At 36.0% G+C, this 16,188-nt stretch overlaps 1 protein-coding gene across 1 annotated transcript in view; it reads left to right on the top strand.

Annotated features, from left to right (window-relative positions):
• SMARCA5 (SNF2 related chromatin remodeling ATPase 5) overlaps window positions 1-15,666 on the top strand; it is a 39,909-nt gene extending 24,243 nt beyond the window's left edge. The window contains exons 11-23 of the mRNA XM_074396865.1: window positions 570-796; window positions 2,684-2,805; window positions 2,878-3,030; window positions 4,331-4,463; window positions 7,983-8,131; window positions 8,333-8,452; window positions 9,051-9,161; window positions 9,467-9,580; window positions 9,937-10,059; window positions 10,783-10,915; window positions 11,690-11,808; window positions 12,229-12,441; window positions 14,279-15,666. Coding sequence (XP_074252966.1) covers window positions 570-796; window positions 2,684-2,805; window positions 2,878-3,030; window positions 4,331-4,463; window positions 7,983-8,131; window positions 8,333-8,452; window positions 9,051-9,161; window positions 9,467-9,580; window positions 9,937-10,059; window positions 10,783-10,915; window positions 11,690-11,808; window positions 12,229-12,441; window positions 14,279-14,425 — 1,864 coding nt within the window. The 3' untranslated portion in view covers window positions 14,426-15,666. The remainder of the gene's footprint in view (window positions 1-569; window positions 797-2,683; window positions 2,806-2,877; window positions 3,031-4,330; window positions 4,464-7,982; window positions 8,132-8,332; window positions 8,453-9,050; window positions 9,162-9,466; window positions 9,581-9,936; window positions 10,060-10,782; window positions 10,916-11,689; window positions 11,809-12,228; window positions 12,442-14,278) is intronic.
• Window positions 15,667-16,188: the final 522 nt, after the last annotated feature.

Here is a 16,188-nt window from a genome sequence, read left to right as displayed (position 1 = left end):
TTAGTTTGTGACTGTAGCCTCACCGACCTGTCTCACAGACAAATCTTCCTCCCCCTATGTATTTATATGTATGTTTTAATCACATTTTATTCATATTATTCTCATCATCATGCCTTACCATCTCATTATTCTTCCTCTCTTCTCAGATCTTAGGGTTCTTACCTAAATGTTGCACTAGCTATGGGGTATATTGTAACTGAATCGTGACACTTTCTGTTGCAAAAAACTACATCTAACATTTTTTTAAGTTTTGCTCACTTAAAAAATGTTATAACTTACTGCTTTGTTTTAATTCTACCCAAGGAAACTTTTTTTATACTTAAAAAAAAATAATATCCTCAAGGCTCAAGGCATAAGTATGAACATTAGAACACTACGGACAATAAAGAAAAATGGAAACAAAAAGAAAGAGGGTACAGATGTTAAATTCCTAACCATACCTAGATGTTAATGAGTAGTTTCTTACAGGTATTTGAGGGTTCCAGTGGGGAAGACAATTAAGTATGTAAAGTGGCAGGGATCAATCAAGGAACATTTGAGCTCTTAAAATATTTTTCTTCTTTGAATAGGTATACTCGGATATTAATGAAGGATATAGATATACTCAACTCAGCAGGCAAGATGGACAAAATGAGGTTATTGAACATCCTGATGCAGTTGAGAAAATGCTGTAATCATCCGTATCTCTTTGATGGAGCGGAACCTGGTCCTCCTTATACAACAGATATGCATCTAGTAACTAACAGTGGCAAAATGGTGGTTTTAGACAAACTGCTTCCTAAATTAAAAGAACAAGGTATCTGTTGCTCATATCAGATTATCAAAACTGTTTTAAAATGTTCATGTTAAAATGAAGGAGCACTATATTTTGAAATGACTGCTCTGATACTTTGTAAAGTTGAAGTGTAGAACAGTAAAAACCATTCATTATTTGAATGCTAACCCCCACTCCTGGTTTTAGGCCTTAAGTCTCTTAGAAGGTAAGCAATAGTTAGAGCAACCACACTCCCTGGATTTTGGGAAGAGTTTGCACCTTATATATGCCTTCCTAGGAATCATAGCTTTCTGTCATAAAATGTGAAGAGTGCACCTCCCTCCCATACATGGTTCCCAGATCCATTATTAGATAGCGGTGGTGTGTTCATGATACTGTTTCTCAGTTATTTATGTGGAGTTTTAATTTAATTAGGTACCATTTACATGGACCCAAAACATTTTTATTTATAGTATGCTAACTTCTTATATGTCTGTGGTGAGCATTTGAATATATTTAAAATTACCTGAATGTAGAAAGAACTTAGTAAGAAGCCAGCTTACAATTTTAACTAATAAAAATAATCTTTAGTCTACTATAGCTTTCCTGCTCCCAGATTATTTGAAGCAAACCTCAGATACTATAACATTTCATAAATTATTATATATCTCTTAAAGATAAGACATGTCACTGTTACATTATCAAGTATACAGTTTCAAGGTTGTTTTTGTTTCTGTATTTTAATGAGAATGACAGTTGTACCAGTAAATGAATCTCCTCTATGCTACTGTCAAAAGCATATTTAAGAGTTGTCAGTGAATGGGTTTACTTTTTCCTTTTTATACCTTTTTGTGGAGATAGATTTTTTAAAAATGTTTTCCTTGAAAGCAGAGTAATTAAAGGAATTGAATTGGTAGGGAGGAGTGGCAGAAACTTAGTGGGGATACTCAGCTATAACGAAAGCTTTATTAAACTCTGCAGGGAGACTATAAAATATTCTCATGTCCCAGCACTTTTTGGGAGGCTGAGGTAGGTGGATCATTTAGGGTCGAGAGTTTGAGACCAGCCTGGCCAACATGGCGAAGCCCCATCTCTACTAAAAATAGAAAAAAATTATCTGGGCTTAGTGGCATGTGCCTGTAGTCCTAGTTATGTGGAAGACTGAGACAGGCGAATCACTTGAACCTGAGAGGTGGAGGTTGCAGTGAGCTGAGATGGCGCCACTGCACTTCAGCCTGGTGTCAGAGCAAGACTCCGTCTCACAAAAAAAAAAAAAAAAAAAAAATTCTTATGTATTTGAGATGCAGGAATGTGTGGCAACAGCAGATGTTCAGCCTCTGCTTTGAAGACAGGATCATTTTATAATCATTACTTTTCAAAATGATCCTTTGTCTTGATACATTTTACTGAAGGATATTATGTAGCTGCCTAAAGAAATGGAAGGCAGTGAGATAATTTGAATCATGTCAGATAAGTGAAGGATAATCACTGTAGATACACGAGACACATACTATGGTCCTTTCATTTGGAATGGGTCTTAAGAACCAGGCTGAGACCAGGAGTATTGGCTGTGTGTTGAGGGTTGGAGGAGTTGTATGCATGGAAAAGTTACTGTGGAGTAGTGGAAGGTTATTTTTAAACAGATATGGGTTAACAAGATGATGATTATCTTACCCTTTGGGATAGCGTAGCCTCCCAGACCAGTGGCAAATACGCTTTTCTGTACAAATGTTATCCTTTTTTATTTATGCCATGGTGTGAAAAAAGTGGGGAATGACTGACTTGAATAATAATGTAGATTTTTTTCCCTGCTTGTAACCAAGTAGGTAACTTTGGAATTAAGGGATAATTGGTTAGTCTTAGTTTTGGTTACCCTTAAATTTTGCTTTTTTGAAGCCGCTGATAATGGATTACTATATTCACCAACAGGTTCACGAGTACTAATTTTCAGTCAAATGACAAGAGTTTTGGACATTTTGGAAGATTATTGCATGTGGAGAAATTACGAGTACTGCAGGTTGGATGGTCAGACACCTCATGATGAAAGACAAGTGAGTAAAATATGGGGAGGGAGATAAAAAAGAATCATGAATTTCTTGACACTCATTTTATTTTATCCATAGGACTCCATCAATGCCTACAATGAACCAAACAGCACAAAGTTTGTTTTCATGTTAAGCACACGTGCTGGTGGTCTTGGGATCAATCTTGCAACTGCTGATGTAGTAATTTTGTATGACTCTGATTGGAATCCCCAAGTAGATCTTCAGGCTATGGTAAGAGATAACAAATAAATGTATTCTGTGCTTATTAGATACATTAATTAGGGCAAGCTAATTCTACAACTACCAGTGACTTAACCACTAGAGTTTTATTTTTCTCTAATGATTCAGTGAAAGTATTTTGAGGTGATCTTCCATCTAAATAAGGATATTTCCATCTCAGGCCTCTGCCATATCTTAGGACCCTGGAGTCCTCTGCTATATCCTCTGCATCCTACTGGCAGAAAGGGGAAAGGATAGAGTTGGGGATTGCCTGGGAAATTTTTTATGGGTCAGACCTTGAAAGGGCCTCCTTGTCTCTTCACCCCATTGACCAGACAGTTGGACAGAACTCAAATCATATAGCATAACTGACTGCAAGGGTATTGGTAAATGATACTATAGTTGTATCACAGGAGGAAAGGAATTGGGTTTGATGAGCAACTAACTTGTCTGTCACTTTAGATGTTTAAAAGATATGCTTGTTTGAGAGTACCTGGTCAGATGAGGAAGATTATTTTTAGACTGAGAAAATTGATAGCAGATTGGCCTGACCTACGACATCGGTGACCATAAACCCAACTACCCAACTTTATTTAATCTTTGTCATTAGTTACTTCCCTTTTTTTTTTTTTTTTTGAGGTGGTGTTTTGCTCTTGTTGCCCAGGCTGGAGTGCAATGGTGCAATCTTGGTTCACTGTAACCTCCACCTCCCAGTTTCAAGCAATTATCCTGTCTCAACCTTTCGGGTAGATGGGATCATAGGTGTACACCACCATGCCCAGCTATTTTGTATTTTTAGTAGAGATGGGGTTTCACCATGTTGGTCAGGCTGGTCTGAAATTTCTTACTCAGGTGATCCACACACCTCAGCCTCCCAAAGTGCTGGGATTACAGGAGTGAGCCACCGCACCTGGCCCATTAGGCACGTTCCCTATTTAAAGATTAGAATTTTAATGTTTGCTAATAAGTTTATTGTTTAATGTCATTTTTCTTTTTTTTTTTTTGCCTGATAGTAGTGCAAATGATTTGATTTATGTAGAAAAACACTTTGAATTTAAACCTAGGAAAAAAGACTTACAAAGTCTTTTATCATCAGACTTAACAATTACAATTTTGTGTGTTGTTTGGAGACGTGTTTTATCTTAGTGTAACGTAGCAGAATTCATCTGATTCCTTACAGATTCAGTGTTACTACAAATTTGTAAAAGTTTTATACTGCAGAATATATTAATTTTGTTTCTCAGTGTACCCATTTCAGTGTTATTTATTTAACTTTTAAACTGTATTCAAAATAACATGGTAATTTATTTAGGATCGAGCACATAGAATTGGACAGACCAAGACAGTCAGAGTGTTTCGCTTTATAACTGATAACACCGTAGAAGAAAGAATAGTAGAACGTGCTGAGATGAAACTCAGATTGGATTCAATAGTCATTCAACAAGGTTAGTTATGGAACTTTAAAACTTTCCAAGTTGGATTGACACAACCTGTTTTTGTCCGAAAATCGTTTTAGAAGATTCCTGTTACTAAGCATCTGTTGAGTCAAGCTTGCAGCCAGTAGAGATGACTGGTATTGCAAATACAGTAAACTTTTGTTTTGTTATTAAAAAGATGGATTTTGGGCTCAGGACAGTTGAGGTTTGAATAATGACTCTGCCAGTTAGCACTTCTCTCTCATTACTTGAATCCATTTCCTCATCTGTTATAAGTAAGGATAAAAATAGCTACACTTAAGGATTTTAAAGGATTAAAGGGGATAATGTATATAAAATATCTGACATTCAATGTGGTCGTTAATGGTTTATATGCACTAGGTACTCTTGATTACAGTGGGGAATACTGAAGAAGTAAAAATCAAAGAGTCTGATTTTATTTTTTTTTCTTGTCTGCCACTTATGAGTACCCCAGATGCTAGGCACTGTTCTTGTTGCTGAGAATTAAGTGGTAAATGGAACACACAATTATTTTCACTTTCAAAGAGTTTACAGTTTAGTTGGGTGGGAAAGAAAAAGTAAACAATGATACAAGTAGAGTAGGGGGTGAGAGGGGGATTGTATTTTGGATTGAAGGAAACTTAAGTTCTCATTCCAGAGCAGCTTTTAAGGATGACATAACTTACGTTTTCATGAAGCTTACTATAAAGTTGATGATGGGAAATATAAAATGCAAGAAAAGGTGTGGGGAACTTAACTTCAAGTGTACATTGGTTTCCTTTATAACTGCATTATGAGCATATATTTACTATCTATAAAGCTGAGAGGCGTATGTACATCGTTTACTGATTATGTAAGTATCTTGATTTTGTCAGTCTCTAATTTCCATGTAAGAGAGTATTTTATATTTCTTTGGCATCCGTAGTGCTATTCATAGTGTTAGTCGTATGTCTGCATACCTGAAGACAACTATTGCTTATATTTACAAATCGTTTCTGTTACTAAAGTGTTTATTTTGTGTCAGGCAGTGTGCTGTATACTTAAAATTCCTTTTTTTTTTTTTTTTGGAGACGGAGTCTTCCTCTTGTTACCCAGGCTGGAGTGCAATGGTGTGATCTCGGCTCACTGCAGCCTCCGCCTCCAGGGTTCAAACGATTCTCCTGCCTCAGCCTCCGAAGTAGCTGGGATTACAGGCATGCATCACCATGCCCAGCTGTTTTTTTGTATGTTTAGTAGAGACTGGGTTTTACTATGTTGGCCAGGCTGGTCTTGAACTCCTGACCTCAGTTGATCCACCCGCCTCAGCCCTCAGTGTGCTGGGATTACAGGCCTGGACCATGGCACCTGGCCCATTTTCTCCTTTAGTCTTGGTGGCAACTTGAGATGTTAGCATCAGAGGTAAAGACTTTTGAGGAGGTTAAATTACTGGCTCGTTATATATACAGCTAGGAAGTGATGCGGTGGGGCGGGGAGAGGTTATCTCATTGGTGATATAATGGCTAATGTCTTACTTTTCTTCACACATCCATGTGTTTTGAAAAACACCTGCTATGTGCTTTTGTTCTGAGTTATTTTCATCCACGAAGCACTGTTTTTTTTTGAGACAGAATTTTGCTCTTGTTGCTCAGGCTGGAGTGCAATGGGACAATCTCAGCTCACTGCAACCTCTACCTCCCAGGTTCAAACAATTCTCCTGCCTCAGCCTCCCTAGTAGCTGGGATTACAGAGGCCCACCGCTGCACCTGGCTAAGTTTTTTGTATTTTTGGTAGAGATGGGATTTCAGCTTGTTGGCCAGGCTGGTCTCGAACTCCTGACCTCAGGTGATCCATCCTCCTCAGCCTCCCAAAGTGCTGGAATTACAGGCATGAGCCACCATGCCTGGCAGGAACACTTTTTAAAAAATAATTAAAAAACCCTTAATTGATCAATTCATAATACATTTAGAAATCTTGTGGTTTTTTACTTCATATTTACTGTGGCAATTTTGGAAGCAAACCTTCAGACTAATAGCTTTCTTGTGCCGTTTGTAGACACGTTAGTCAAACACCAGGCCTTACGTGCATGCCTCTGTGTTACTGTTTTTTATTTGAGGGACGTAATTAAAAACGAGTACACAAGCACTTTACATCTGAAGGTTCCCTCCCTACCCAACTGGGAAGTAGTTTGTATAAGCCTAAGAAAATTTTGATAGCAGTGAGATTAGCTTTCAATTCAAGAAACATGCTTTGTGGATATGTCCTCATCTTAAGTGTCACAGATGTTTGATTGTGCATTCTGTTACGGGTTCCAAACCATGATACAAATATTAAAAGAAGTTATTGAAAACTTGGATCTTTATCCACTTACTACAAGTTGGTTGGCATATAAAAATCAAAGCTTTGTTTAGGTGTATGTGAGTGACCCTTGAGGAGGGTGAAACAAGTGTTTTTTGTTATTTTAAATATATACTTGTATTTTTGAAAACACAGATTACAGGGTTATCCAAATTCCCACCAACTGCAGATCTTTGTTAATTTATTAATGTTGAGTTTCTTTGATGATCCAGATACATTTTCTCCCCGGGTGTGGTGGTACATGCCTTTAGTCCTAGCTACTTGGGAAGCTGAGATAGGAGGATGGCTTGAGCAGGGAGTTGAGGGCTGCAGTGAGCTATGGTCCTGTCATTGCACTCCAGCATAAGCAACAGAGCAAGACTGCAAAAAAAATAATATGTTTTTAGGAGTTTCAGCTCTTCTGGAAGTTTTCTTTAAAAAGAAACTGATGTGGCCGGGCATGGTGGCTCAAGCCTGTAATCCCAGCACTTTGGGAGGCCGAGGCGGGTGGATCACGAGGTCAAGAGATCGAGACCATCCTGGTCAACATGGTGAAACCCCGTCTCTACTAAAAATACAAAAAATTAGCTGGGCATGGTGGCACGTGCCTGTAATCCCAGCTACTCAGGAGGCTGAGGCAGGAGAATTGCCTGAACCCAGGAGGCGGAGGTTACGGTGAGCCGAGATCGTGCCATTGCACCCCAGCCTGGGTAACAAGAGCGAAACTCTGTCTCAAAAAAAAAAAAGAAGAAACAGATGTTAGATATTTCAGTTCTAGTGTAAAGTTTGGCCTATGTGAAGGAATTTTTTACTTTTTAAAGGAGAAAAAGCTGATTTGGGGAGTATTAATAATAACACCTTTCTGCTCATCAGAAACTTGTGTATGTAATGTTTCTATCTGTTGAAACTTCTGGATTTTTGAAAATTAGTTTTGTTATATGCAGCTTTCACAAAAGATTATATTTCATTGACAGTATACAGTAGGGTTCATTATATAATATATAAGCTTTAGAAATTTTTTGTAGCTTACCAGCTGAAAATTTGGTATTAAATTTAGTGTGAAAATGAAAATTATCAGATGTGAATAAACAATAAACAGAAATGATTGACATTTGAGACGAAATTATTAGGCATTAAACCTTACATTTAAAATTTCAAGTTACCAGTAAAATAAAGTCTTTTCAGTTAACATTATACAACACAATCTTTTTTCAGGGAGGCTTGTGGACCAGAATCTGAACAAAATTGGGAAAGATGAAATGCTTCAAATGATTAGACATGGGGCAACACATGTGTTTGCTTCAAAGGAAAGTGAGATCACTGATGAAGATATCGATGGTATTTTGGAAAGAGGTGCAAAAAAGGTGAGTTGTAGATTAAATGATAATGTTTTCAATATAAAATGTTTCAGACCAGAAACTGAGGAAATATTTGTTACGTTGCTTATAAATAATTTTATTTCCCTAAAAAGAGGCTTTTGTGTACATGAAGTTAATTTATTTTGACTACAGGTTCATGCTTGTTTTGTTGTGAGTCTTTAAGAAGTTGTTTGTTTTGTTCTCCAGACTGCAGAGATGAATGAAAAGCTCTCCAAGATGGGTGAAAGCTCACTTAGAAACTTTACAATGGATACAGAGTCCAGTGTTTATAACTTTGAAGGAGAAGACTATAGAGAAAAACAAAAGGTAATTTCAAAATAGGTTTGGAATACATGAAAGCTTTATTTTACTAGAAACTTGGAATTTTAAGTGGTACTATAATGTCTTGTAATTTTGCTTAAAACAGCAGTCATTTTTGCTTATTCACATCTGAATCTTTATTATGTAAAATTTAAGGGTTTTTGAGTTGGGAAGCTCTGGTATATAATACTTGGTAATATAGAGGGAAATTGGAAAATACCCATGGAGTAGAAGAAAAAAATAATTCTACCCAGTGTTTTTCTTGTTAACATTTAGGTCTGTATCTTCAGAATTTGTTCTACGCTAAACATATGTCTACAGTTTTCTCCTAGTTTAGATTTATAGCAAACATTCTATAGTGTTTCTCTCTCTCTAACAGTTGTTACTTTAAGCAAGAAATACTGAATGCTTACACTGTTGTTTGTTAGACACTGTCTCATGTGTTAATTATATACATAATATTGAGCAAAGTATCATAGTCTCCACCATCATAGCGCTTATAGCCAGGATTGAATATCTTTCCATTTACAAACATCCTTCTTGATAATAATTTGTTACTGTGTGTAATAAAAGTTGGTGATTTGACTTGTTTCCCATGTGCTAGATTGCATTCACAGAGTGGATTGAGCCACCTAAACGAGAAAGAAAAGCCAATTATGCCGTTGATGCATATTTCAGGGAAGCTCTTCGTGTTAGTGAACCTAAAGCACCCAAGGTGAGTTGACTGACACAGCATAAAAATAGTTAAAAATTTAAAAAATGTAATTTTTTTCTTACATTCTTGCAAAAACATTGATAATTACATTTTGTATTTCTTTAGACTGTAATCTGTTTTTAGTTAACATTTTTAAAAAATCAGTTTTGAATCTGTGCATTTAAAATTAAGGTATCAATTCAGTTTTATTGAAAGATGCATTCATTTGCTTGGAAAACTGGCTGTCATGGTTTATGAAGAAAGAACTAAGGATACATCTAAAACAAAATTTCTTTTTTATAGATAACACTTTTTATTTTCTTTAGGCTCCTCGACCTCCAAAACAACCCAATGTTCAGGATTTCCAGTTCTTTCCTCCACGTTTATTTGAATTACTGGAAAAAGAAATTCTGTTTTACAGAAAAACTATTGGGTACAAGGTAATTGAAATTGTCCGCTTTTCTGTCCATTGCCATCCAGAATTTATGGAAGGTATAAACATTAGTTATTAATATTTATCTAATTTGGACTTAATGGGAAAGAATATTGCTTTAGCCTAGTCCAGTTGTATATGTCAAATATACAAGCTTTGTGTCTGTGTATTATTCTTTAAAAAGAAAAATAAAATTTCATGACCAGTCTAGGTTGCTTTTAATGTAATAAATGCAAGATATCAGTATATTTTCTTTCCTGGTTGAATGGAAATTTGTAAAATGTCAGTTAATTGGTTAAGAATTTAGTTCATCACTTGCTCTTTAAAATTTACTTATTGATGGCATAGAAAAGTATCTTTTAGGTACCTCGAAATCCTGAGCTGCCTAATGCAGCACAGGCACAAAAAGAAGAACAGCTTAAAATTGATGAAGCTGAACCCCTTAATGATGAAGAGTTAGAGGAAAAAGAGAAGCTTCTAACACAGGTATAGCCTTTAATCAGTACAAACTTTAGTAACAGTTTATTGTAAAGTGCTGTGTTGGGTGATGTTGGGGTATACAAATAAGTACAGGTTTCTGCTTTTAAAGATGGAATAATTGGAGACAACAAAGCATGGGCATGTGCGTAAATGCTCCATTTTATTGTCACTAGTTGTTGAGGTAGTTGAGAAGACTCCTCTGGACTTGGTAGGGTGGGTATCCTTTTTATCACCTTACTTTGAATGTTCTTGTGTTTCCTATGAATTTTCCACATTGCTACCTAGTCACCATTTTCAGTTATAAATCTCGGCTTGGTAAGTTCTTAACATCCTTTGGTGTTCATTGAGGTCTTACAGAATCTGGCCGTTAACCTACCTTTAAAGCTTTGTTTTCCTTCCGTTTTTCTACTTGATCATATTTTTGCCCTTTAGGTTATTCACTCTTTGTGGCCAACTGCTAATAATCTTTCAAAGTTCAGGAAAACTGTCACCTTTTCATACAGTGTTTATTACTCTCTCCCACTTACAGTTAATTGCTTGGATATTTGAGCAATATATAATGTATTGCCAAAACTGTACATTTATGTAAATGAAAAGATGCCATTCTAAAATAACTTAATAAATAAACTAGGAGCAATTTAAAATTTGTTTTTATAATATTTAGCAGGATTGCTAAAATTTTAATAACATGTTTTCCAAGTTAATTATTTTGTTTCTGTTCCTGCAAAGGGATTTACCAATTGGAATAAGAGAGATTTTAACCAGTTTATCAAAGCTAATGAGAAGTGGGGTCGTGATGATATTGAAAATATAGCGAGAGAAGTAGAAGGCAAAACTCCAGAAGAAGTCATTGAATATTCAGGTAATTCTTTTAACCAGGCTGTTGGAGTTCAGTAAGAGCTGTTGGAAGATTCTTGTTTTCTTACTCTGAATTATATTGTGATTAGCTAATTTTGCCACAGCGTAGTTAGTATGTTCTTTGTTGTTTTTTGTTTTTTTTGAGAGTTTCACTCTTGTTGCCCAGGGTGAAGTGCAGTGGTGCGATCTCAGCTCTCTGCAACCTCCGCCTCCTAGGTTCAAGCAGTTGTGCCTCAGCCTCCCGAGTAGCTGGGATTACAGGCATGCGCCACCATGCCTGGCTAATTTTTTTGTATTTTTAGTAGAGACGTGGTTTTACAATGTTGGCCAGGCTGGTTTCGAACTCCTGCCCTTAGGTGATCCACCCGCCTTGGTCTCTCAAAATGCTGGAATTACAGGCATGAGCCACTGCATCAGGCCCGTTGTTTTTTTACAAATTACAAAATGTCTCCTTCCCAAAAGTGGCATAATTAAAAAAAAAAAAATTTAACCCAAGGTAACTCTAGCTACAGCCAAAAAATCAGAATAGGTCACAGGATAATTGCACTTTCATTTTTATCTTATTTCTCTCCATAACATCCAAGTATTATGTGTGTGTTTGGAAGTATTACCATGTTATTGAGGGTATGCTGTCGTGAGCGTCTGCTTAGAATAGCAGAAATTTAAGAATTAGAAGATAACTGAAATCATCCAGTTGATCCCTTTTTTTTTTTTTTAAAAAAAAACATTTAAGAAAACAAAGTATAAGTGGCTTGTTTACTTTGTCCAACTTTTATAGCTGTGTTCTGGGAAAGATGCAACGAGCTCCAGGACATAGAGAAGATTATGGCTCAGATTGAAAGGGGAGAGGCAAGAATTCAAAGAAGAATAAGCATCAAGAAAGCACTTGACACAAAGGTAATTTGCTGGTTAATAAGTAGGGTAGTTAATAAAATAACTCCTAGCTGTGAATATGAGTTTTTTATAAAAGGAAAAGAATTGAGAGTTTCAGGTTTAAAATTTCTTCAGAGTAGCATTCAAACATGTTATTGTCAACAGAATTTACCTCTACACTAGACTGATAGATCAGAGTCAGAGGCACTAAGATTAGCTTTTTACTAAGTAGTATCAGGAAGTCTGAGTCTGTTTTTCTCTTTATAATAATAAAGACTATAAAGCTCTTTCAGGATAAAGGTTATATATAAAGCAGTTAAGGTGCTCTGGATAGAAAAATCTGATTTGAAATGCAGCGTTTTAACTAATTCTACTAAAGCTGAGTTTGAAATACAGATTATATAGGATTTGTATTTTATGTAATATAAAATCTCACTTTCCTAGATCGGACGGTACAAAGCACCTTTTCATCAACTGAGAATATCATATGGTACTAACAAAGGTAAAAACTATACTGAAGAAGAAGATCGTTTTCTGATTTGTATGCTTCACAAACTTGGATTTGACAAAGAAAATGTTTATGATGAATTGCGACAGTGTATTCGCAACTCTCCTCAGTTCAGATTTGACTGGTTTCTTAAGTCCAGAACTGCAATGGTGAGTGCTCAAGGGTTGTGTGTGTGTGTGTGTGTGTGTGTGTGTGTGTGTGTGTGTGATGTAGCAGAAAGTTTAGAGTCAGTTCAGAATAACTCTTTGGTATTCTTTAAAATGACCTTAAAAAAATCTTTGAAGTAGACTTTTGTTAAAATATTGTTGGCATCATAAAACCTAATAGCATGGATAACTTACAAGTTCATTGGTCCCATCCTTTAATATCTTACATCTTTAAATGTCACTATATGCTAAAACTAGCTTTTCAAGTTCTAAGTGAGAGGAAATATCATCAGTTTCAACTTCTGAATGTTATGACTTTTTTGGTTTCTCAAATGAACACATTTCTATAAAGAAAAATTGTCCTTGCATTCAGGCATCTGCACATCAGAATGCTGAGTCTGGGTTATTTTAAGATGGCTTAATGCAGTGAAACACTATTTTTGTACTGACTTAATGCTAGGTTTTTTTTATTCTCAAATGTCTGGCTAACCGTTTCTGACCAAATATCCCCATTTTTAACAACCTAAAATTTAAATTCAGAAAAGTTTAGCTTTGATAGATTGTTCCTTTTCTTCCTTATTTCACCACCATTGAACTTTGAGCTTCAACTTTTTTGCCAGTTGAGGATAATGCTAATAAGTACTGTAGTTTTAAGTTTGGGATATTCTGGAATAAGCAAAGTTTAAACATGTTTGTGTTTGTTTATTGTGATTTCTCTGTGTATTTAAAATGTCGCTTTGTAAGGCAGTGGCTAGTTAAAGCAGTATTCTTTTTTTTCACTAGACATCACAGTTTTGTGATACCCAAGTTTGGGAAGTGTACTAAACTTAATACATGAAGGTACTTTTAAGATAAAAAATACTGTATAAATACATAATTAGAGAAAAGATCCAGTTGCTGTAAGCTTGGTCTTACTTCTTAAGTGGAAAGAATTTATAGAGTTAATAAAGAATAATTTTGTAGTGATTGTTAACAAGACAGTGCCATGTTAATTTACTAGTATAATACCATGGTTTAAAACTGTTACTTCTTAACATGTGTCATGTTAAGATGCACAAAAAATGATAATGTAGTCTTCTACCTATAATACTATTTCTAAGCCTTGTGTGGTGTATTCTATAGAGTAGTATTTTAAAATTATTTTACCATGGTTGGTGTATTACTTACTATAAGAAAAAAATAATTTTGCCCTGTAAGAAAGGGAGCTGCTAACCAGCAGCCATGCAGATGGACTTCTCTTTCTTTTAGGGTTATCTACTACTTCTGCATTATACTTTAAATCTTTTCTGGAGGCTGTATGTCCAGTTTGCCAGAGAGAGAGATGAAGTAGAACTCACCATAGACTTCCATGGCTGCTTTTCCAAAATTGGGAAATATGCCATGTGATTCATTGACTACCAGAATTCTAGTGATAATACTTTGAAGGAAAAGATTATACACACCTGTTAAAGTTCTTGTTGCTCTTGACCCTCACATATATGCACTATATTAATCTTTTTAAGTTTTGGCTATAAGTCGCACAGTAATTCTCACACATACACACTAAGTAGCAGTGTTGCATGTGTTATGAGATGTTCATCTTTATTGCTTTAATTCCTAAGTGAAGGAAGAATTTTTGAAGACTATACAGTAGTTTGCCTTTATAGAATGGAGTAAAAACATTTACAGATATCTTGCTTTTAATCTTCATAGCATGAATTGTGTATGAAAATCAGTTTTTTAAAAAGTAGGGTGCAGTAGTGGTTTCATAATACCCTTTTAAAAACATACCTTATTTTAAAATTGAAATCATGAAACTTGTAGATGGAAAGTGCTTATGCCATGTTTGTTTGTAATTTAGGAGCTCCAGAGGAGATGTAACACCTTAATTACTTTGATTGAAAGAGAAAACATGGAACTAGAAGAAAAGGAGAAGGCAGAGAAAAAGAAACGAGGACCAAAGCCTTCAGTAAGTATTCATGAATATGTAAATATGTGGATTATTTAAATTTTTCCTTTCTTTTTAAGTATTTGAACACTGCTTGGCTGTCATTGATGTGTTAGTCCCTGTTGTGCGCTGCCTGTCTCCCTCCCCCAAATTCCCTTGAGTTACCTTTTGTTTTCCTTAAGGGGGAACCTAAGGTCATAATTGGAGATTTCTTCCAATTTTCAAATTTAGGTAGTGGTATAAACTTCTAATTTTTAAGTTTTATGGGTAGGTATATGAATTTATAAGTTACGTGAGATATTTTATTTATTGCTGTAGTCACCCTGTTCTATCAAATACTAGATCTTAGTCACTCTGTATTTTTTTGTATCCATTAACCAGCCCCACCCGTGCTAACATTCTCAGCCTCTGATATCCATCCTTCTACTCTCTATCTCAATGAGTTTAATTGTAAGTTTTTCCTCCCACAAATAAGTGAGAACATGCCAAGTTTGTCTTTCTGTGCCTGGTTTATTTCACTTAACATAATAAACTCCAGTTCTCTCCATGTTGTTGCAAATTACAGAGTCTCATTGTTTATGGCTGAATAGTATTATTTTGTGTATACATGCTATGTTTTCTTTATCAGTTTATCTGTTAATGGACACTTAGGTTGCTTTCAGATCTCAGCTACTTTGAATAATGCTGCAGTAAACATGAGAGTACAGATATCTCTTTGATACACTGACTTTCTTTTGGGTATATGCCTAGGAGTAGGATTAGTGGATTGTATGGGAACTCTTATTTGTAGTTTTTTGAGGAACCTCCAAACTGTTTCCACAGTGATTGTACTAATTTGTGTTCCCACCAACAGTGTACAAGGATTCCCTTTTCTCCACATTTCTTGCCAGCACTTGTTACTGCCTGACTTTTGGATAAAAGCCATATTAACTGGGGTGAGATGTTACCTCATTGTAGTTTTGATTTGCATTTCTCTGATGATCAGTGATATTGAGCAGCTTTTCATATACTCGTTTGCCATTTGTATGTCTTCCTTTGAGAAATGTCTATTTAGATCTTTTGCCCATTTTATAACCAGATTATTAGAATGTTTTCAGAAGAGTTGTTTGAGCTTTTTTATATGTTCTGGATGTTAATGGGTAGTTTGCAGGTATTTTCTCCCATTCTGTGTGATGTCTCTTCACTTGTTGTTGTTTCCTTTGCTGTGCAGAAGCTTTTTTTTTTGAGATGGAGTTTCACTCTTGTTACCCAGGCTGGAGTGCAATGGCGCGATCTCGGCTCACCGCAACCTCCGTCTCCTGGGTTCAAGCAATTCTCCTGCCTCAGCCTCCCAAGTAGCTGGGACTACAGGCCCGCGCCACCATGCCCAGCTAATTTTTTGTATTTTTAGTAGAGATGGGGTTTCACCATGTTGACCAGGATGGTCTCGATCTCTTGACCTCGTGATCCACCCGCCTCGGCCTCCCAAAGTGCTGGGATTACAGGCTTGAGCCACCGCGCCCGGCAGAAGCTTTTTAACTTAATGTGTTCCCATTTGTCCACTTTTGGTTTGGTCGCCTGTGCTTGTGGGGTATTATTCAAGAAATCTTTGCCCAGTCCAATGTTCTGGAGAGTTTCCCCAAGGTTTTCTTCTTGTAGTTTCATAGTTTGAGGTCTTAGAGTCAATCTTTAATCCATTTTGATTTGATTTTTGTATGTGGTTAGGGATGGGGTCATGTTTCATTCTTTGGTGTATGGATATTCAAATTTCTCAGCACCATTTATTGGAGAGACTTTTCCTTTTTCCAGTGTATGTTCTTGGTACCTTTGTCAAAAATGAGTTC

The sequence above is a fragment of the Saimiri boliviensis genome, chromosome 3, assembly GCF_048565385.1.
Source record: "Saimiri boliviensis isolate mSaiBol1 chromosome 3, mSaiBol1.pri, whole genome shotgun sequence".
NCBI lineage: Eukaryota > Metazoa > Chordata > Mammalia > Primates > Cebidae > Saimiri > Saimiri boliviensis.
Note: the sequence above shows the minus strand (reverse complement) of the source record. Positions and strands in the feature narration are given on the sequence as shown.